Here is a 24,482-nt window from a genome sequence, read left to right on the forward strand (position 1 = left end):
CATGCATTGGAACTGGAGAAAGCTCAACTGGAACAACAGAAAGCTCAACTGAATGTTAGGATGGAAAAAATGGCATTGGAAACGGACATAGCAGCATATAGTGCCAGACTGAAAGTCCTGGAGAGTGTTGAGTCAACTTCTCAATCTCATGCTGTGGCAGCCCACTTACTAAGCCAAGAAGATGGAATGAACTCTTATTTTGAGAACCAGGAACCTGAGGTCTATGTGGAACCTGGACCATCACCTGTTGAGTTTGCTGCATTAGGTGCAGTTCCAAAGACCCCATTACAAAGGGTTTTTACAACAACTGTCAACAAAGCCATCAAATTCTATTCAGAAAACAGTCATAAACCACACCCTTCAGCAGCCAACAACAAGGTCTAGCAATCAACACAGAATCAACACTGCGGGTATCAGCCATAATAACCTCTCTACTGTCATGCAAAGGCAGAATGAAATTGCTGACCTCCTTGTACTACAGCACAAACAGGCCACACTCCCTGTTAGGAAGATGACTATGTTTGATGGTGATCCTCTAAATGCTAGGCCATTCATGCGTGCATTTGAGCAGGGTATAGAAGATAAGACAAGCAGTCACCAGGATAGGCTCTATTATCTGGAACAGTATACTAGTCAGCCCAAGGATCTGGTCTGTAGTTGTCTGCATACGGAAGCCAGAAGAGGCTATGCAGAGGCTAAGAGGTTGTTTAAAGGAGCACTTTGGCAATGAAATCCATGTCCCCAATGCTTACATGGAAAAACTTTGGAACTGCACAAACATCAAACCGAATGATGGAAAGGGACTGGGTGGCTATGCACTCTAAGAGGTGTTTGTAACGCTATGCAAGACCTACAGAACATGCAAGAGCTTAATCTTCCCTCCAACATAAAGTTGACCATGTCAAAACTTCCCTACACACTAAGGGACAAATGGAGGTCTACAGCATGTGATATTTTAGAGAGAAACCACCTGAGGGCCCAGTTCAGTGACCTTGTGACGTTCATGGAAAAACAAGCCAAAACATTGCAGGATCCGTTGTATGGAGATTTTCAAGATCCCCTGTTTAACAAAACGTTTTTAAATAACAAAACAGCAGCAGACTTTAAACAGCAGTTCAAGTCTAAGAGTAGGGGAAGCAGCTTGGCCACTGCATTAGCTGCAGTGGCAGATTGCGACTCTGAAAAACCTCTAAAAGAACAAACATTCAAAGTAAAGAGACCAGGCACCTACCCTTCTGATGCTCCCAGTATCTCATGTGTATTTTGTGCTGGTGAGCATTTATTGGTTGACTGCCAACAAACCAAGGTTGAGTTTCTGAGATCAAAAGGCATTTGTTTTGGCTGTTTGATGAGAGGACACTTAAGCAAAGAATGTAAAAGAATGATGACCTGTCAGAGCTGTCAAAGACAGCACCCCGCTATCCTGCACATTAAAGGGAGAGAGAGATTTAGATCTCTGAAGGCAGATACGAGGGGTGTAGCAGTAAAGCGGGAGGAGACTGTCAGCAGAGCTCTTGTTTCACTGGAAGCTGGTGAAGATGCCAGGGCCGGTACAGATTGTGCACTTGCAATTGTGCCAGTTCAAGTAAAGATTGCAAATGGAAGTAAGTCTGCGTTAACCGATGCATTTCTCGATTCTGGTAGCTCAGCAACATTTTGTACGGAGAGACTCATGAGGCAGCTGAAAGCTAAAGACAGGGAGACTGAAATTCTGCTACGCACAATGGTGCAGGAGAGTCCTACCAAGAGCTTTGAGATATCTGGATTAGAGATTGGCAATGTGGAAGGCGACACATTTCTTGCATTACCAAAGGTCTACACCCAGAATAAGATCCCAGTGGCAAGAGAGAATATTCCCACTCAGAAAGATCTCAAAAGGTGGCCATACCTGAAAGAGGTTAATTTGAAGGAGATTGATGCCGACGTCAAACTCCTGATTGGCGTAAATGCTCCGAAGGCAATGGCACCCTGGCAAATCATTAATAACCAAGGCAACAGACTGTATGCAGTGAAAACTGTGTGATGAACGCTCCTCTTAACAATTGTACCATGGATCTGGGCGTCCTACGGTGATGGCCAGTCGTATCTCAATGGCCGACCTGGGGGTTCTTCTTGTAAATCCGTACAACCACGACTTCCCTGAAAGAGAGCATGAAGAGAAAAGTGAGATGTCAGCTGAGGATTGTAAGTTTATGGAGATAGTATCAAGCTCCATAACCCTCAAAGACCGTCACTACTACTTACCGTTGCCCTTTCGCAACAAAGATGTAGTCCTGCCAAACAATCGTGACATGGCAGAGCAGCGGGTTCTAAATATTATCAGGAAGTTCAAGAAGGACGAAGGTTACGCTGCAGAGTACAAAGGCTTCATGGAAGAGAAGATAACAAAAGGTTATGACGAGAAGGTACCACAAGAACAGCTCCTCAGAGAGAAAGGCAAGGTATGGTACATACCACACCATGGTGTTCACCATAAGCACAAAGGAACAATACGAGTGGTGTTCCTGTTCATCATCCTATAATGTTCATCATCCTATAAAGGAACATCTCTCAACAGTGGACTCCTTCAAGGCTCGGACCTGGCAAACACGCTTATAGGAGTCTTGCTAAGATTTAGGCCATGATGGCAGACATCGAAAGAATGTTCCATCAAGTACGTGTCCATGAAGATGACTTAGACTTCCTGCGATTCCTATGGTGCATGAACGCTAGTGAAACATTGCTAACCAAACAAGCTACATCCCAAAATCTACAATTCTTAGATCTTTCCCAGACCTCTAAAGTGGTCTACTGATGTGGTTTACACATTGTTGTGGACTTAGAACAGGGATGGGCAACTGGCAGCCCATTTTGTAGGCCCGAAGATCAATAACAAAATAAAAATAAAAAGTCAGGGTCTTGACTTACTGTTGAGAGGTTGAATTTCAAAATTTGGTTGTGCATCAGCATTTTTTCTCATTATGTCAGTCACTGACTAGTATTGTCGCGATACCAGGATATTTACTTTTATACCGATTGCACGATACCAAACCAATCCCACGGCAAAAAAACTATGTGCACAGTATAAGACAAAGTCACAGAATGGCACTTGATCCACACGGATAAACTCAGCTACTACGCTGTTCAATCGTTGAGCATCTTTTGAGTTCAATATTATATCATAATGTTCTACGTCAAACATTTTTTAGAGACGGCAATGTATGCATTAAATAATTAATTATACAATCAATTAGACCTCGTTTTTACAAATCTAACTACATAATGGTAACAATTTATTTGAATGGTAAATCTCTTGATAAACTGGGTAAATCAAGATGTAGCATAGGGCTATTCACAATACAGGTGAATGCATAACCTATTCAATGAGTGTGTACATGGTTTTGGCAGATTTTTTTTTATTTTTAGCCCCTTTTCTCCCCAATTTCGTGGTATCCAATTGTTAATAGTTACTATGTTGTCTCATTGCTACAACTCCCGTACGGGCTCGGGAGCGACGAAGGTCGAAAGCCATGCGTCCTCCGAAACACAACCCAACCTATTCCCACAGAGTCAGTTTCAGCGCTGCCAACTTACCGACTTTGTAGATAGATTTAGAGGTTTAGAGGTTCCAGACCCCTCCAGCAACTTTTATTGGTAAACGAGTATAGTGGCAAATGTAGCTACTTTTTGAGGCTGCCCCAGCGACTTTTGGTTGATTTGGCGAGTTCGACGTGATATTCAAATCAAATCAAATTGTATGTGTCACATGCGCCGAATACAGCAGGTGTAGGTAGACCTTACAGTGAAATGCTTACTTACAAGCCCTTACCAACAATGTAGTTTTAAGAAAATACCTAAAAAAGTAAGATAAGAATAACAAATAATTAAAGAGCAGCAGTAAATAACTTCCCTGTTTAAACGTGTGCAACACTGTGTCCTAGCTAACTTGCCAGTTAGGTAACTGACACACGGTGTCACTTTCACCTGCTCTGTACTGGAGTCCTCCGTAGGACTAGCTAGCTAGCAAGCACAGTGTCCTTCGCTCCCGCCTGCCCTCGTCATCGTTAGCTAAACTGCGGGAAAACAGTGCCCGACAGTGGAGGGTGAAAGCCACTGTCTACCATTTTCACCATCACCTCTTCTTGTGGGGTTTATCGCCGGTTGGCATCCAACGTTATGGTACCTATTGTTTGGAGCGCCCCCTCCTCCCGCCTGTCTTAGCTTAAGAAATTGACCGACAGAAGTACACTATATAAACAAAAGTATGTTGACACACTTCACAAATTAGTGGATTGCGGACAGGTGTATAAAATCGAGGACACAGCCAGTTACTCTCCACAGACAAACATTGACAGCAGAATGGCCTTGAAGAGCTGTGACTTTCAAGTTTGACTTTACATTTTTGCATCCCAGTAAAGCCTGAAATACAACACTACCATTCTTACTCAACTGACCTACAGATTGTGTTTCCTGGATGTCTTTAGAAGAGGATGGGACTGAGAAGGTTTGCAGTAGGGCAGGCCCCTGTGTCCTGCGGCTCTGTGTGCCTGTCGGTCTCTGCCCCATGGCTGGATCAAAGGGTTTGGTGTCAGCTGGGGGTGAGGGGGGACCCGGGGTCTCCCTGCCCTGCCTCTTCTTTAGACCCTCCAGCTGGAAGATGCAGTGGCGAGAGATGTGGTCCCCTAGCAGAGCCTGGAGCCTCCTCTGGATCCGCCCAGTCTGTCCGAACAGGGCTGCTTGTTGGGAGAGATGCCACCGTGTCTGCTCTCTCACTGCCTCCTCCACCATTGCAGTCACAGGCTGCTCCTAGCCTCGGCTCTTAGTCCTTTTGGTCCATGGCTGGGCTAGAGCTGTGTCTGTGCTGATGGTGTCCCCCTCCTCCTGCCTCGCTATGCCAGGTGTGGGGACAGCAGGGTTGTACTGGGACATGAGATCCCCCTGGCAGTGTTTTGTATGTGACTGGGGGATATCATAGCCATCTGGTCCATAGCCACTGTGCTGACACTGCTGCTGAACCACACCTTGGCTATTGTGTTCAGTGACGGGAACAAAATACATGTCTTGTGCACCTGGACAGTCCGCCAGGGAATTCTTCAGGTTTTTGTTGAGGAACAAGAGGTTGCACAGGGAACCAGGGCTGGAGAGAAGCACTGTGTTGTACTGTTCAGCCGCGGCCTGTAGCAGAGGGGACAGGAGCGACTCTGAAACCTCAAGGAGACTCGTGTCAGAGAAAAAGGTGTCCAGAAAGGGCAGAGAGGAGAAGTTCAGCCACACATTCTGAGCATAGCTGCCCTCCTTTAGTTTCAACTGACGATCACACTCAATGTTGAGCATTGCCCCATCTGCATCCATGTTGCTGAGGGCAAGATTGGTCGCCAAGTGGAATCCATGGGCGTCTTTGGAGAGCTTGGTCAGGGCTGGGGCCGTTCACTCTTCTCTGTCACACCAGGGGTTGTCAGATCGGCCTCAGACTTTCCCTAGGCCAAATAATAAAACACTATCAGCACTTCATCCTCCAACCTGAAAATGAACTAGATATACTAAAAACAGCAAATTATGGGTAGAAAAACATTAAGGTAGTTGGATATATTAGCTTACCTATAGAGAGAACAATGACGATCGAAAGAAACAAACCACTAGTAGTTGGCACTGTCACTATTAGCCACCTAACTGCACTGTTAGTTTACGTCATGGATGGCAGTGGCTCAAACAAGTCAATGAACTAACAAGGAGGAAATGGATTACATTAACAATTGTCTTACTGCAGAGAGACATCCAACCTAATCGATTTATTTAGCTAAGTTACATAAATAGCTAGTACCGAACAACAAGGCCGTTGGCAGGCGTAAATCAAATAAGTTTCACAGCTTTCTGGAACACACAAATAACTTATCGGCCATCTTCTTTCTACGTTACTCACCTTGAATGAAAATCGACAGGATCCACGGAAAAAAATATTATTGGAGCCTTACTGTCAGGTGTGTGTGTACTGGTAGCGAAGTTAGGTGGAGCAGAGCAGAGATTTGTGAACAGGCACACACTTTATTGAGGCAAAAGTTCAAAACGTGCAAAACAGTCACAAGAATTATGTTTAGTAATAAACATCTTTGTGAAAATTCCACGGAAAAAAACAAACCATTTCTGGCGCGTCAACAATAAACACAAACAAACAATCTTTCACAAAGACATGATGAGGAATAAATACATGTAGATTGATTTGGGAATGAAAACCGGGTGTGCAGGGAACAAGACAAAACAAATGGATACATGAAAAATGAAGCGGCGATGGCTAGAAAGCCGGTGACGGCGACCGCCGAACGCCGTCCCGAACAAGGAGAGGAGCCGAAGTCGTGACACTTACTTTGTGTTGTGACAAGCTAAGCTTTTCTCCTCATTTGACACATAAACCGGTAACCGTTAACGTATGGCTAGATAGTTTATCAGAAGATCTTTCGGTTGACAGTCCTTTCTCCGCAGTCCTATTTCCATGGATGGCAGTGGCTCAAACAAGTCAATGAACAGCCCAGCTATTTCCATAGGACCATAGAACCGCAGCTGCTCTGTGTTTGATATTGAGTAGCTGCCTGAGTGAGTGAGGGTTGGGGGCGTGGATTTGTCCGTGGTGGCAAGTCTATGCAAATATCATGCCATCCAGGACCAATCATATTCAGTCGCAGGAAATCATTGGAACGGTTTTTACTTTCTAGTTTTATCCAATGATTGTATCACAATTTAAAATAATAGCCCTGTGGTTCCCAAACTGTGGGACTCAGTTGTAGGTCGCGGCCAATGGTGTAGTCTTTCACTGTCAACTTAAATGAATAAAAACATATATAAAGTATTTTGAAAATAAAATGGAAACAAAATATTTTTTTATAATAGCCTATAATAACTTGAGAACTTACAATCAACAAAAGAAAAGCTAGACAATCATACCCATATTGATTTGATTATGTTTGAGCATAAGAACACAGTATTAGTAATGTCAAAATGCTTAGAAATGCACAGTACTAGTCGAAAGATTGGACACACCAAGTAATTCAAGGGTTTTTCCTTATTTTTACTATTTTCTACATTGTAGAATAATAGTGAAGACATCAAAACTATGAAATAACACATATAGAATCATGTAGTAACCTTCTGTATACCACCCCTCCCTTGTCACAACACAACTGATTGGCTCAAACGCATTAAGAAGGAAAGAAATTCCACAAATTAACTTTTAAAAAGGCACACCTATTAATTTAAATGCTGTCCAGGTGACTACATTATGAAGCTGGATGAGAGAATGCCAAGAGTGTGCAAAGCTGTCCTCAAGGCAAAGGGTGGCTACTTTGAAGAATATCTTTGTATTTGTTTAACACTTTTTTGGTTACTAAATAATTCCATATGTGTTATGTCATAGTTTTGATGTCTTCACTGTTGTTCTACAATGTAGAGAATAGTAAAAATAAAACCCTTGAATGAGTAGGTGTCCAAACTTTTGACTGGTACTGTATGTGCAAAATTCTCTCTTAGCTCAATGGCAAAATGTATAGAATAGCAGGAAATTAGCTTTAAATCTGAAAAATTGTATTTTCAAGTTTCAAGTTGTATTGTCACATGCACTAGTGCCAAGTGTTTGATGCCATTTCATTTGCTCCGTTCCAGCCATTATTATGAGCCGTCCTCTCTAAGCAGCCTCCACTGGTTCCAATACCATATTTACAATGTGCAGGGATACTGGAGTGATGGAGGTAGATATGAATAGGGGTAAGGTGACTAGGGAACAGGATATAAGATAAACAGTAGCAGCAGCATGTATAGCATGTGAGTGGTTGTGTGTGTGTGGAGTCTGTATAAATGTATGTGTATATTATGTGTGAGTGAGCAGATGATGGAGTGGGTGTGTAAGTGTGTAGGGCCCTGTGAATGTGTAAAACTAAAAAGGTCAATAAAGATTAACTCAGATAGTCCGTGTAGTTATTATGTTTGCTGTTGATCAGTCTTATTGTTTGAGGATTGAAGCTGTTCAAGAGCCTCTTGGTCTCAGACTTGATGCACCGGTACCGCTTGCCATGCAGAAGCAGAGAGAATAGTCGATGGCTTGGTGGCTGGTGTCTTTAACAATTTTCCAGGCTTTCGTTCCACACTGCTTGATTTAGATGTCCTGAATGGCAAGAACCTCGGCCTCAGTGATGTACTGGTCTACCTGCACCACCCTTTGTAGCACAATGTGATAGAAGGCAGTGTTATTGCCATACCAGGCTGTGATGCAGTCAGTCAATATGCTCTCAATGGTACAGCTGTAGAACTTTTTGAGGATTTGAAGGGGAAACTTTTTCAACCTCCATGGTCCAAACACAAACGCACAGTCGTGAAGAAATGCCACGCTTTCATCACAACTGTGCATTTGTAAATGGACCATTTTAAGTCTTTATTGATTGGGACACCGAAAGAACTTGAAGCTCTCTACCTGCTCCACTTCAGCCCCGTCGATATAGATGGGAGCGTGACGATGATGGTGTTGGAGTCGTGCTTGGCCGCGCAGTCGTGGGTGAACAGGGAGTAGAGGAAGGGACTGAGCATACACCCACCCCTCTGTTGAGGGTCAGAATGACGGTGGTGATGTTGCCTACCCTCACCACCTGGCTTCGGCCTGTCAGGAAGTCCAGGATCCAGTTGCAAACGGGAGATGTTCAGATCCAGAGTCCTATGCTTGGTGACGTGCTTGGAGGGGACAATGGCATTGAACGCTGAGCTGAAGTCAATGAACAGCATTCTCACATAGGTATTCTTCTTATCTAGGTGGGTGAGGGCAGTGTGGAGAGCAATTGAGATTGCATCATCTATGGATCTACTGGGGCGGTATGCAAATTGGAGTGCGTCTAGGGTGTCTAGCCTGGTGTTGTTAATGTGTGCCGTAACCAGCCTCTCAAAGCACTTCAGGATTGCCTCTGTGTGCAGTAGCCCTGTGCTGAATTGAGAACCATCCTCTGTGTTAATCCAAGGCTTTTGATTGGGGAAGCAGCGACCACTCACTTTGGGGACAATGTCACCAATGCATTTTCTAATGTTATTGGCGTAGTCTCGAAACATATTCCAATCAGCACTAGCTCCATGATCCATGACGAAATGTGTAGAATTATAGGGAAGAGCTTCAAAGCTGCAACATTTTCTCTTTGATTTGATTTTATTTATTTTACCTTTATTTAACCAGGTAGGCAAGTTGAGAACAAGTTCTCATTTACAATTGCGACCTGGCCAAGATAAAGCAAAGCAGTTTGACAGATACAACGACACAGAGTTACACATGGAGTAAAACAAACATACAGTTAATAATACAGTATAAACAAGTCTATATACAATGTGAGCAAATGAGGTGAGAAGGGAGGTAAAGGCAAAAAAGGCCATGGTGGCAAGGTAAATACAATATAGCAAGTAAAACACTGGAATGGTAGTTTTGCAATGGAAGAATGTGCAAAGTAGAAATAAAAATAATGGGGTGCAAAGGAGCAAAATAAATAAATAAATTAAATACAGTTGGGAAAGAGGTAGTTGTTTGGGCTAAATTATAGGTGGGCTATGTACAGGTGCAGTAATCTGTGAGCTGCTCTGACAATTGGTGCTTAAAGCTAGTGAGGGAGATAAGTGTTTCCAGTTTCAGAGATTTTTGTAGTTCGTTCCAGTCATTGGCAGCAGAGAACTGGAAAGAGAGGCGGCCAAAGAAAGAATTGGTTTTGGGGGTGACTAGAGAGATATACCTGCTGGAGCGTGTGCTACAGGTGGGAGATGCTATGGTGACCAGCGAGCTGAGATAAGGGGGGACTTTACCTAGCAGGGTCTTGTAGATGACATGGAGCCAGTGGGTTTGGCGACGAGTATGAAGCGAGGGCCAGCCAACGAGAGCGTACAGGTCGCAATGGTGGGTAGTATATGGGGCTTTGGTGACAAAACGGATTGCACTGTGATAGACTGCATCCAATTTGTTGAGTAGGGTATTGGAGGCTATTTTGTAAATGACATCGCCAAAGTCGAGGATTGGTAGGATAGTCAGTTTTACAAGGGTATGTTTGGCAGCATGAGTGAAGAATGCTTTGTTGCGAAATAGGAAGCCAATTCTAGATTTAACTTTGGATTGGAGATGTTTGATATGGGTCTGGAAGGAGAGTTTACAGTCTAACCAGACACCTAAGTATTTGTAGTTGTCCACGTATTCTAAGTCAGAGCCGTCCAGAGTAGTGATGTTGGACAGGCGGGTAGGTGCAGGTAGCGATCGGTTGAAGAGCATGCATTTAGTTTTACTTGTATTTAAGAGCAATTGGAGGCCACGGAAGGAGAGTTGTATGGCATTGAAGCTGGCCTGGAGGGTTGTTAACACAGTGTCCAAAGAAGGGCCGGAAGTATACAGAATGGTGTCATCTGCGTAGAGGTGGATCAGAGACTCACCAGCAGCAAGAGCGACCTCATTGATGTATACAGAGAAGAGAGTCGGTCCAAGAATTGAACCCTGTGGCACCCCCATAGAGACTGCCAGAGGTCCGGACAACAGACCCTCCGATTTGACTCACTGAACTCTATCAGAGAAGTAGTTGGTGAACCAGGCGAGGCAATCATTTGAGAAACCAAGGTTGTTGAGTCTGCCGATGAGGATGTGGTGATTGACAGAGTCGAAAGCCTTGGCCAGATCAATGAATACGGCTGCACAGTAATGTTTCTTATCGATGGCGGTTAAGATATCGTTTAGGACCTTGAGCGTGGCTGAGGTGCACCCATGACCAGCTCTGAAACCAGATTGCATAGCAGAGAAGGTATGGTGAGATTCTAAATGGTCGGTAATCTGTTTGTTGACTTGGCTTTCGAAGACCTTAGAAAGGCATGGTAGGATAGATATAGGTCTGTAGCAGTTTGGGTCAAGAGTGTCCCCCCCTTTGAAGAGGGGGATGACCGCAGCTGCTTTCCAATCTTTGGGAATCTCAGACGACACGAAAGAGAGGTTGAACAGGCTAGTAATAGGGGTGGCAACAATTTCGACAGATAATTTTAGAAAGAAAGGGTCCAGATTGTCTAGCCCGGCTGATTTGTAGGGGTCCAGATTTTGCAGCTCTTTCAGAACATCAGCTGAATGGATTTGGGAGAAGGAGAAATGGGGAAGGCTTGGGCGAGTTGCTGTTGGGGGTGCAGTGCTGTTGACAGGGTTAGGAGTAGCCAGGTGGAAAGCATGGCCAGCAGTAGAAAAATGCTTATTGAAATTTTCAATTATGGTGGATTTATCAGTGGTGACAGTGTTTCCTATCTTCAGTGCAGTGGGCAGCTGGGAGGAGGTGTTCTTATTCTCCATGGACTTTACAGTGTCCCAGAACTTTTTTGAGTTAGTGTTGCAAGAAGCAAATTTCTGCTTGAAAAAGCTAGCCTTGGCTTTTCTAACTGCCTGTGTATAATGGTTTCTAGCTTCCCTGAACAGCTGCATATCACGGGGGCTGTTCGATGCTAATGCAGAACGCCATAGGATGTTTTTGTGTTGGTTAAGGGCAGTCAGGTCTGGGGAGAACCAAGGGCTATATCTGTTCCTGGTTCTAAATTTCTTGAATGGGGCATGTTTATTTAAGATGGTTAGGAAGGCATTTTTTTTAAATATCCAGGCATCCTCTACTGACGGGATGAGGTCAATATCCATCCAGGATACCCCGGCCAGGTCGATTAGAAAGGCCTGCTCGCTGAAGTGTTTCAGGGAGCGTTTTACAGTGATGAGAGAAGGTCGTTTGACCGCTGACCCATTACGGATGCAGGCAATGAGGCAGTGATCGCTGAGATCTTGGTTGAAGACAGCAGAGGTGTATTTAGAGGGGAAGTTGGTTAGGATGATACCTATGAGGGTGTCTGTGTTTAAGGCTTTGGGGAGGTACCTGGTAGGATCATTGATCATTTGTGTGAGATTGAGGGCATCAAGTTTAGATTGTAGGATGGCTGGGGTGTTAAGCATGTTCCAGTTTAGGTTGCCTAGCAGCACGAGCTCTGAAGATAGATGGGGGGCAATCAGTTCACATATGGTGTCCAGAGCACAGCTGGGGGCAGAGGGTGGTCTATAGCAGGCGGCAACGGTGAGAGACTTGTTTTTAGAGAGGTGGATTTTTAAAAGTAGAAGTTCAAATTGTTTGGGTACAGACCTGGATAGTAGGACAGAACTCTACAGGCTCTTTGCAGTAGATTGCAACACCGCACCCTTTGGCAGTTCTATCTTGTCTGAAAATGTTGTAGTTTGGAATTAAAATGTCTGAATTTTTGGTGGTCTTCCTAAGCCAGGATTCAGACACAGCTAGAACATCCGGGTGCCGAGATAAGGTTCTCAAAATGTCTTTCCCAGGGTCTGGACAGAATTCAGCCACGTATTCGACCAACTGTGCCCATTGCCACGCCCCCTGCCATGGCCACCATCTATGCCCCTTTTTGATCCAGAAAAACCTCTGCATTGCTACAAATAGCTTCATAATTACACAGAAAATGTATAAAAATTGGTCACAAAAAGCCATACTCAAAACTACATTCAGTTGAATGTTTTGAAGAAGTTTTATTAATATTTTTGACTTGTTCTTTGGTCAAACCTTATGGTGGGCCACGACTTTAAAGACACCTCAATTCATGGGTAACGAAGCAAAAAAGTTGGCTTTGATCAGTGTTTCGAGTCTGCAAAAAGCATTACATAAACTATATTCATAAATAAATAGTTACATGTATTACCAAAGCATTCATTATTTCACAATTTTCTGTAATCCGATGTTTTGCGATGGTTTACGACGTGTTCATGGCCATCTGGGGAGGGCCACAACCTCCAGGGGGTCCCCAAGAGCTCATGGCACCCACTGCCCTGCAGGGGGTGTGGTATGCAAATCATCATCATATAGCCAGGTCATAATAAAGATGTATTTGTTGAATGTATGTATGAAGTTATGTCCTAGCCAGTGATATGACGACAATTGAGATTGAAGGAATTGCTGACGTTAATTTAAAAAAGACCTGTAAGAGGTTGAACTTTTGTCAGGTTGCACATTTGAGGTATAAGTGACATGTTGTCCCAGTACTGGGCTCTCTTTAACTCAGCTGTGTGAGGAAGTAATTTGTTATTTTGAAAGTCAAGTATAAATCTATGTCTGTTAGTTAATGTTTTGTGGGCCTACATATTTTCATATTTTTATTCCTTCTACGCACCACTTAAATAAATACCACCATTTTGCACCTGAATCATGCTGATGCTTCCCACCTTGCGGACATAGACTGTGTGGTCCACTATCTTACACGTTCATAGACTTTAAAAATGATGTAAGAGATTTGTGCTGTTTAACTCAGAAGCAAATAGACCAACTGTATAGTTCTCCATGTCTATCACAACTCAGGATATGACTCAGATGCAGACACAGGAGGCGGATAGTACAGTTCTCAGATTATTTATTGTTAACACGGGGCAGGCAAAGGGCAGGTCGAGGACAGGCAGGGGATTGTGATCAGGTCAGAGTCAGGCAGGTAAAGGGTGGCAGGCAGGCTCAGGGCAGGCAGAGGTTCGTAATCAGGTCAGAGTCAGGCAGGTACAGGATGGCAGGCAGAATAGTCAGAACCGGGAAAACTAGGAAACAGAACTAGAGAAACAGGAAGACGGGAAAGCATGCTGGTAAGACCTGACCAGACAAGATGAACTGCCAACAGACAAACAGAGAACACAGCTATAAATACACAGGGGAATATTGGGAAGATGGGCAACACCTGGAGGGGGTGGAGACAAGAACAAAGACAGGTGAAACAGATCAGGGTGTGACAATGTCACTAAGATCTATTGGTTGTCTGAAGTCTCCATCAGCCCAAAATGAAAATACAGGCAACATAACCTACTCTGTTCTATATTATTTATTTATATAGCACACAAAGCAAATTCACACACCTTTTTTGTTACAAATGAACCAAAAGCACAATTTTCCACATTTAATGTCCAAAACGTTCTTACGTTCAAATTAATAATGTTTGTAATTTGACTTTTGGATTCAAAAACAGCTCAAACATAGAACAATGTAAGAATGAACTCCATAGTCACTGAATTATACCATGCTTTATAGGGAAATAATGCACACTGTGGAATGCCCTTCTAGCCTATCAGAATTGAGTATTCAACAATGCCATGCTTTAATTAAGCAATAAAGCTCGAGGGGGTGTGGTATACCATTTACCACACACCCCTGAGGTGCCTTATTGCAATTATGAACTATTATAAATAAATACATGTATTTATTGAATGACTCATTTGTAAAAGAGAAAGCATGGTTATCACATTAAAACCTACTTAATGGATCAGTTTCGAAGACCCAGATTAAATAAATGGGCCATTCCACGGCAGGAATTCCCAAAAATGTTTTGAGTATCTCCGATTGATCAGGAAATTCTCACATAGAAATCTCATTGGGAGGAAGAATGTTTGATACGCTTTTAAAAATTTGTATCAGAAACAATTTTTGGGGAAAATCATGGTGAAACTGGCTATTTTAGGTCCTTTTTAGACCTATACATGCCTATTGTGAGACGCTGTCATCCATGAACCGCATATGATACAGACTAAAATATGGATTATGTCTAGATTCTGGAAAAAACAATTGACATTAAAGATATTAATATCTCAAAAGTACTTTTTGATTTAGCTTAATCTTTTAGATATTGTTTGGAACAATATACTCGTCAAACATGTGACATTTCCAGAGTGGGTGCTCTGCTACCTTTGACAATATGAGTCATTTTATAGATAGACATTTACATTATAGGTTTTTAAACAATCACATTCTGCAAATCACCAGCAGAGGGAGATCCCGTTTGGATCCATCTTCACATTCACTGTATTGGTGCTGCTCATAAAATAGATCATAACTTTAAAAGTATTATAGCACCCACTTTGTAAATTGGATGTACTAGTCGAGTATATTGTTCCAAACAATGTCTTAAAATTAACATATTAAATACATGTATGTGAAAAATTGTATTTCAGAACCTAGTCATGCTCCATATTTTAGAGCACATTATAAGGTGTATAATGACATCAAGATGGTGTCTGTCTCGTGTACGGTTCAGTAATCATAGGGTCTTACAAGAGACATGTGTAGATCCAAAAATGGCATGAAATGGCCACTTTCATAATGATTTTCTCAAAAATGGTTTGCGATACAAATACATAGAAACCTAATTGGAACGAAGGATATTTTATATGTGGGAATTTGCAGAAAAACCAAGAACTAAACATTTAATTTTATGGACAAATAAAATCCCAGATTTAACCCTTAGCCTATGTTCTGTGATTCAATATTTCCAGAGGAAGATTATTAATCATAGTCCAGAAATAATTGATGCAATGTACTGAATATGAAGTCAAGGTGCCATTATAATATTGATTAAATCTGATATTAATCTGTGTCCATGAAGCTGGCCCTTTATCTTCCTTTTTATCTTAACACAATGTCTTATAACTGCGATTGTTTCATCCTTTATCCACACAACTTCAAAGACCTTACAGCTTGTTGGGCTTTGAGCCAAATATCAGCTGCCCTCTGTCTGAAAACAGACTGACCAATACCCAGGTTTACAGTGGTGACAAGCATGTAGAGAGAGACAACTGTGTGGAAAATATTCAAATTATTGTCAAAATCTGAACTAGGTGAAATTTTGGAGCTGATGAAATCAGTGACGATCTACAGAACACAAAGGAAGTAGAGAATTCCCTGCAGGATCCCAGTGATGGTGACCCTCATCTGACTGTGCAGTCAGGGAGAGGAGAAGGGGCTGCCACTCTCTTTCATGACAAAGACATGCCTCCTTTGTGTAATAAAATAAAATAAAACCAAAATGTATTCATCACGTTTCCTAAACAAGAGGTGTACTTACGGGTCCTTCCCAACAATGCAAAGAGAAAGAAATAATAGAAAAGTTAAGCACATAACTATTTAGCAGTCATATGGCTTGGGGGTAGATGATGATGGCCCCAGTAGATGATGATTTTGATGTTCCTCTTCACCCAGAAGCGCACTAGCTGGGCTGGGACAATCTGGGTGTAGTATAAAAAACTTGCCAATAGAGGTTGAAATACTGGAGGATAAAGTGTACCCCACATTCAGAGAAGCAGCAAAGCAGAGCTCCAACTGTTCAGTGAAGAGGAATCTATGACCTATTGACTATGGCAAAGGCCAAGATATCCATCTTGATTTAGGCATGTTGCATGGAACATGTTCGCAGTGATATCTCCTCTCTCAACTTCTAGGTGCTCAAATGCTCAACACCTCACCAGTGCCAGGGGTTTCAGGGGAGTCTCACTCAGGCAACAAAAGAACAAAGTCAAAGTAGCATAAACTATTTACATTGTAACTTTTTATTGGGGCCTGATGGACAACAACAATTCTGAAGGGATCTTGTCCATCTCACAGATTCACAGTTTTCTGAGGTATATCTATTAGGGAGGCACGGTATATCGTCCTTCATATCGGTATCAGATGATAATGGCTTAAAAATATAATATCATTACTGAATCACCTGGAATGAGTTATCCCTCTTTTTAATGTTTATCTGCAAAACTGATAGATGCCCAACTGAAGGAGTTTATGATTGAAAAACACATGAAGTACAGTGTAGCACATGCTGGGATATGGAAAACACCTTAAATGTACCGTAACCTGGTTTGCATCTAGGATACAGATGGAAAACACAGGGCCAAGTCAACCAGTCAACCAAAATTACATTTAAAATAAATTAAACCCCTATGTAAATCATTTGTAAAATTGAAAATAGGTTATCACATTATATCTACATTATGGGCCAGATTTAATAAAGTGAACTACCTACCACTTTAAAATATTCACCTCTCATGGACAGCAACGAGTAGCTGATGCCATTTCACATTATTTTAGTTATGGGGTTTCTGATATTACTTTAATGTCAATCAACTGTATTTCATATTTGCTGTTGTAGTCTCAGTAACATTCATCTCAGACACCCAGAACTAAAATCTTGCGGAATTGCGTCAGATGCTCAATTAAATTCTGGTGGAGACATGGTATAAAATGTACTAACGAGACTAGCAAAGTCTCCAGCTCTATAAACCGAAACTCTCAACCAGTTTCGGGCAAGTCTGCGGCCAGATGTCCCTTTCCCTTTAGAAATTAGAAAGACTCAAGCACCTGTAAAATCATGATCTGTTCAAATCAACAGTGAGGTAAAATCTGCATACCGGAACAAAGTTCCTCGTCTGTCGACAGATGCTACTACCATTTATATTACATGTATATGTCCACAGTGACAGTATCATCCACACAACTTCAATGACCTTGCAGCCTGTTGAGCTTTGAGCCAAATATCAGCTGCCCTCTGTCTGAAAACAGACTGACCGATACCAAGGTTAACAGTGGTGCTAAACATGTAGAGAGAGATGACAGTGTAGTAAGTATTATAGTCAAATTTTATAGAGGAGGGGTAATTGTCGCTGAAGATATTAAGGAAGATCCACAGCGCACAAAGGAAGTAGAGAATTCCCTGCAGGATCCCAGTGATGGTGACCCTCATCTGACTGTGCAGGCGGGGAGAGGAGAAGGGGCTCCCGCTCTCTTTCATGCGCTTCATGTGTCTGTGCAGGTAGCACACTGTGACCCAGCTCGACCCCACCATCACACACAGACAAAAAAACATGTAGATCATTTTGGAATAGAAACACACCAGGTCAGTGTAATACAGTCCATCTGTAGAGCCAGAAACAGTGTCGTTTGTGGATGTGTAAGTGATGTTATCGTTTCCTTCGGTAATGGTGACATAATAAATGACTGATGCCAAGTCAAACAGAAATAAAACTCTGTCGACAAACAGGCCCCAGTAAATTATGATTTTGATGTTCCTCTTCACCCAGATGAAGAGAGCTCGCTGGGCTGGGACGATCTGGGTGTAGTAGAAAAAATTCAGCCAAACAGAGGTTGACATGCTGGTAAATGCAGCAAACGATACAAATGCATCAACATACCGGAACTCTGTGCTTTCAGTGAGTAGCCACAAGCATTCCACCGTGATAAGAGAGACCAGGAAAATTGTGGTGCAGCAAACCAAGAATCCCAGGAGTAACTTCACAGGCTGTTTGAGACCCTCTCTGCCTCGCGGTGGACAGAAAAGGCAGAAAGCAAAAAACAAGTTTGCCAATATGTTGAGAATAGCCAGATGCCCATTGACTATGATAAAAGCCAATTCATCCATCTCAATATACGTTGACGACATTTCAGAAAAACCAGATGTTTACTGTATGTTTACAGGGAGTTACTCTGTGTGCTCAAGTGATGGAAAAGAAACCCTGTCAATATCTGAGGGTATGAGACACAAACAATGAATACTAATTCAAATAGAACCTATTTACATTGTAAATATGTAAATGATTGGTCAGCAACAGAAACCAAAAAGGAAGGAATATTTGAATATAGCATTGTATAAGCTTCCCGAATGGTTAAAAAATAGCTAATTTGCTTTTGTTGTGGTATAGATGTGTCTTTATGATACGGACCTGTGGACAGGAATAATCTGGGTGTAGTATAAAGAAATCCTCCAAATGGAAGTTGGAAGTAGACAAATCAAATCAAATTGCATGTGTTACGTGTACCGAACCCAACAGCTTACAGTGAAATGCTTACTTACAATCCATTAACCAACAATTTTAGGGGTTGGATCAGCTTTAATATTGCAGATAGATGTTTGCTTCCATCAAAGTAATTGTCTGCATAATTTCCAATCCCCCATATAATTTTAGTGTAAATATATCTACATACATACATACATACATACATACATACATACATACAGTGGGGCATAAAAGTATTTAGTCAGCCACCAATTGTGCAAGTTCTCCCACTTAAAAAGATGAGAGAGGCCTGTAATTTTCATCATAGGTACACTTCAACTATGACAGACAAAATGAGAAAAAGAATCCAGAATATCACATTGTAGGATTTTTAATTAATTTACTTGCAAATTATGGTGGAAAATAAGTATTTATTTCTCTGGCATATTACATAATTTATACAGCAGCATACAAGATATTTTTGGACTCACCTTGTTGTGCTCACTTGAACCGGAAGGTGACGAGGGGGCAAATTTTGCCATCAAACTTCGTCATCAAAGTCTGGCATTCTCTGGATTGATGGTGCTTTCATGACAACTGGGATCTCGGAAGAAAACATGGTCGAATCATGACGACAGTGATCTTCAGGTTGGAGCTCTAGAAAGATGCTCAAATACCCGACTTGGTATTCCGAGTTGAATGACCGTTCAAAATGTATTTTCCCAGTCGGAGCTAGTTCCCAGTTGAACTCACTGAAGTCTGAGATTTCCCAGTTCCAAGTTTCCAGTTGTTTTGAATGCAGCAGAAGTCATGCTGGATTGAGAGCATGGCCAATGTATTCAACCTTTTAGGTGAATTATATCCTAAACAAACCATTATAGCTCCATTATTGTCTTTACATGCTTGTACCAACATTAGCTTAGCCTATATTGTTGAGCAATTGACACTAAGAAAACTCACGACAATGCAAAACACAAACTCACCTCTTTTACCAACCTAATTTGATCCAAATCAACCCGTGCCACAGTTCTGACCTCCTCTGTCCTGCGCCCAGTGTTGAAAGAGCCAGCTGTCTTATTCCCTTTCCTCGAGCTGACGTAATAACTGCGTCAAAAGAGTTTCCCTTTTCAAACAGCGAGCCCGTCCACAATGAATCAAAACATTTTGACGGTAAATGAACAAAGATGTAAACAACTCCATCACTCGTGCTGTATTCAACCTTTTCTGGCCCATGGTGTCACGTCTGCTCCCGCTCCTCCCTTCCCCTGACGCTTGAGGGCGCCAGATTACCCTTCATCACACGCTCCTGCCAACATCACTCACACCTGTCCTCCCTCGTCACGCGCTTCAGCGTTATTGGACTCACCTGAACTCACTTATCACCTGTCATTTCCTCCCCTATATTTGTCAGATCCCTGCTCTGATCTCCGCTGCTGCATTGTATTGTTTATGTCTTTTGAATTAGTTTCTGACGCTGTTCCTGTCTAGTCTCTGTCCGTTATAATGAAATGTTTTACTCCCCGTACCTGCTTCGTCTCGCCAGCGTCATTCAGCGTGACACATGGTATTGCATGTCAATATTTAGCCTTTTAACCTTGGAAAAGAGACCCTTAAACCCAGACTTGGACCACATACCCACTTCACCGAAAATTGGACTAGTGATTGCTTTTCAACGCTTGCAGTTAGCCACTGATTCCTTGTTGAATTTGCGATTTCCAACTTGTTGTGTAATGTTTATGTCCAATGGCCGATGAGCACCGATATGTTTTATCTATAATTTCTCTTCATATGACAAGGATTGAAAAGGATTTGCCAGTAGAATGTCGACTTGATTCATGATGATGACTGCTTGTCTAGTTTAAGATTTTCAAAGTATGATGTTGATATGTTCAGTCCAATCAAAGCTACGATAGATATAATGTGATTTGACATAATTTTATCTGTGGCCAATGACTTTGAGCCTCCTTGGATAGACACTTCTAATGTAACTTTATGGCAGCTCCCAAGGGGCTTGAGTTTTTGAGCTCTTCCCGTAGATTTTTATTGTCCGCTGGCAGCCCCACCACCACAGAAAGCACCAAGCTAGGCTCGGGCTCTGCCCCACCTGCCCTGAATGACGAGTTGCCGCTGCAGCCCGTTATAAACCTATAGCGGCCCACTATATTGAGTGCCCTAACCTGTAGGCTAATCGTATGTTACAGTGGCCAAGTGAAAGTAAATAATAAGCCTATCCAACGGCAGTGGGAGGAATGAACAATGAAACAGGGGTTTTACGCAAACGTGTCTGTGGGAGGAGAGGCAACTCAAGGACCATTTCTGCAAATCAGCTAACTGGAGGCACTGTTTGAATATATTCATAGCAGTGGAAGCTGCTGTCTTGAATAATTGAGGAGGATGGAAGACCCACGATATAGGCACGGAATGCAAGGAGACGACAAAGTGTGTTTCAAAAATTGGAAAAAGCTAATTATTTTAACCTAAAGCATTTAATAAAGACATTTATAGTACTGTACAATATTATGGGAAATGGGAATGAGAGGGCTACTTACACAGCGTTGGAAAGGGATCACAGCAGTGATTGAATGAGGGTATGAGGCATGAGTTGAGGTGTTCAGAGGCTTGACAAGTGCAGGACAGGAATTGGCTGAGAAGACAAAAAACAATAACACAATACTACACAGTTAGACAAAAGAGCAAATAATGGGTTTTTATTTTTATCTGTTATTTTACCAGGTAAGTTGACTGAGAACACATTCTCATTTACAGCAAAACCCTGAGGAATAGTTACAGGGTGAATGAGCCAATTGTAAACTGGGGATTATTACGTGACTGTGATGGTTTGAGGGTCAGATTGGGAATTAAGCCAGGACATTGGGGTTAACCTCCCTACTCTTACAATAAGTGCCATGGGATCTTTAATGACCTCAGAGAGTCAAGACACCCATTTAACATCCCCCCACACAGGGCATTGTCTCCAATCACCGCCCTGGGGGATTCTTTAGACTAGAGGAAAGAGTGCCTCCTACTGGCCCTCCAACACCACTGCCAGCAGCAGCTGGTCTCCCATCCAGGGACTGGATGGGAGCTTCAGAAGTAAGCCAGCAGTGATTGCTGCTGGCAATAAAATTAGCTAGTCCAAGCAAGGAGTAAAATCATTGATGTGTAATAATGTGATTGTGTTTGTGTATGTGATTGACTCTACATACAGTAATGAGAGAAAATTGATAGGGGTTCTCACAGTGCTTGGAGGGGAAACATTCAATGTGCCAGTGGATTAGTGGGCACATGAGATGAAGCTTCAGTTCATGTCAGGAGTAATTAATCAGGGAACAGGGAACTTAGCTGTAAATACAAATGGCAGATACATTCCATTACAGCTGCACCATCGTAGGTTTGACAAAGAGTTGCTTTATGAAGTTAAACTCAGACATCTCAAAATTATTAAAGTCTAACACAGACTACGCATCTCGCCCACTTGAAACATCAAAGTATCCCAAGAAACGTTCCTGAATAAAGCCGTGATCATCCACATACCTGACGATAACTGGCAACTGCAAGCAGACTGGTGTCACAATAGGTCCCAGAGCAGTGGGGCAATTTTTACACCCAGGGCCTGGAATTTTTCCTCATATGTTAACCTAACTAGGAAAACTCTGGACCCTATAAGGTATGATCGTATTTAATCAGTTGTAAAAAGGTTTTATATGGGATATGATTGGACCAGTTTTTCCTAATCAGATCACATGGTTTATAAAACTCCTGAGAAAAACCTTGTCAAACTGCAGCTACCTTATATTTGTTCATATAAATTATATTTAGACTAGATTAGGAGGGGGATTTCCTCTACCCAGACACATAGACAACAACTGATAGGCAATATAACTCACAGGGCTGAGCTTGCTTTCAACATGTTTTCATCATGCAGGCTTATGCAACTGTAGTGCTTACAAAACATTTACTCACATCGGTCATCACTATTATGTTGATTCATTCATTCATTCCAGTTAATCATTATGGATTAAAAACGTATAAGCAGCCTAGCCAGCCCAATTTTGAATATGAACTAAATTTGATCACATTTTCTCCTGACACTCAAATGAACTATAAATACATAACGTTACCAATTGGTTTACCCTGACCAGATGGACAGGGCGCATAGGCTATAAGCAGCTGCTTTCTTAATAGCCTACAGACTGAAAAATAGCCTCGTTTCTATCCCATACAGCATGTCAGATTTTTAATGTTTAGGTGCTGCAACATTAACGTCATGAGTTTTTGCTTTTGTCTGTCCGGAGTGATTATGTGTTATCATCTTGCTAAATAAATACCTGAAGAAAGTGGAAAGTCTACTTGAGCGCACAAGAAAAAATGCGCTGCGTCAATCTCTCTTCAATCTAACTTTACATGGATGATGCGAAGCTATCATATCATTAAGAATTGTTTGTCGACATCCCAGAAAAGACAGAAAGTTCCGTATGTTCAGCAAGTAAAGCATCGTAACGTGCAATTAACTCTGCAAGCTCCTTGTAGTTTCCCTTGTTGGTGGAACTTTCCATCTCATCGTGCCCTCTAAAAGCAAATTATTGCATGCCCAAAAATGCAGTGGTGTTGATAAACAGCTTGATAACATCCCTGTTTCTTCTTACTTTCTCATTGAGTTGGGCAGTTTGAATACCCAGAAGCTTGAATTTGATGTGGGCATTCATATGCTCCCTGCTTTTGTTGAACGATCGATGTTGAACAATCGATGTTCTTCAGGTCACTGTACCCACTTTTCGACCAAGGCTTTCCAAAAAGCAGGCAAGGCCAGCAATACAGGCGGCTTGATGAAAGGCTCCCTGTTAACCAGCTATACTTTTGATACCAGTTGGTATTGAAAGCCTTCACCTTTTCATCCTTCTTCATGAAACTGATCTCAGGCAGAGGTCGACCCTCGCTTTTAATTTGCACCTATTACGTGTACCACAGAGAATGAAAGGGGTTCTTCAACAAAAAGTCCACAACATTTTCGGCAGCGTTGGCCATTCTACCATTCTGCCGGAGAAATCTTCAGACTCACTCTGGTGGCTAGCTAGTGTCATGACGTGGCCCTTTCTGGGTATAGATCGGGGCTTCCCCTTCTCTTTCTCTCTCTCTTTCCTACACCCAGGTTCTGTTATCTCAGGTCGTAAATTCCTGGCGGAGACTCTCTCCCCCTGGCCATGCAGAAAGAGAAACACAGAAAGAACAAAAGATTTCACATGGCGAACTCCTAAATCCCCAAAATGGGAATTTGAAACAAAATGTCCACTTGTGAGAAGGTGGGAATGGTCCGTGGACACTTAAGGGGTGGGTATGTGTTTCATTTGGTGCCATCAGAGAGGACAGGAAACACACATAACTACATCTCTGAATGTGTACAATTCTCAATTATGAGGTTTGCATCTAAATCTTGTATAAAACGAACGAGTAAAGACAAAACTATTAGTGAAATGATGTAATCCCTTTAATGTTTAACTTCTTATGGGCAGGTTGGACAGTAGCTTCCCACCTGGCCAACATCTGGTGAAATTGCAGAGCGCGAAATTCAAAAATACCCAATTCAAATATTTGACAATCTTGAAAATATATGTGTTATACATCAAAATAAAGCTTAACTTCTTGTTAATCTAGCCGCTGTGTCAGATTTCAAAAAGGCTTTACGGCGAATGCAAACCATGCGATTATCTGAGGACGGCGCCCCACCTACAAACACATAAAAATCATATTTCAACCAGGCAGGTGCGCCACAAAAGTCAGAAATAGCGATATAATTAATGCCTTACCTTTGAAGATCTTCTTCTGTTGGCATTCCAAAATGTCCCTGAAACATCACAAATGGTTATTTTGTTCGATAATGTCCTTCTTTATGTCCCAATAATGTCAATTTATTTGGCAC

General features: G+C 42.1%; 1 protein-coding gene across 1 annotated transcript in view; it reads right to left on the bottom strand.

Moving 5' to 3' along the window:
• The window catches only part of LOC139385864 (KAT8 regulatory NSL complex subunit 1-like), a 90,072-nt gene that overhangs the window by 56,947 nt on the left and 8,643 nt on the right, over positions 1-24,482 (bottom strand). The window contains 4 exon segments of the mRNA XM_071131141.1: positions 2,049-2,139; positions 4,434-4,877; positions 4,935-5,407; positions 8,435-8,762. Of these exon segments, the coding sequence (XP_070987242.1) occupies positions 2,049-2,139; positions 4,434-4,877; positions 4,935-5,407; positions 8,435-8,762 (1,336 nt within the window).

The sequence above is a fragment of the Oncorhynchus clarkii genome, chromosome 3, assembly GCF_045791955.1.
Source record: "Oncorhynchus clarkii lewisi isolate Uvic-CL-2024 chromosome 3, UVic_Ocla_1.0, whole genome shotgun sequence".
Classification (NCBI taxonomy): Eukaryota; Metazoa; Chordata; class Actinopteri; order Salmoniformes; family Salmonidae; genus Oncorhynchus; species Oncorhynchus clarkii.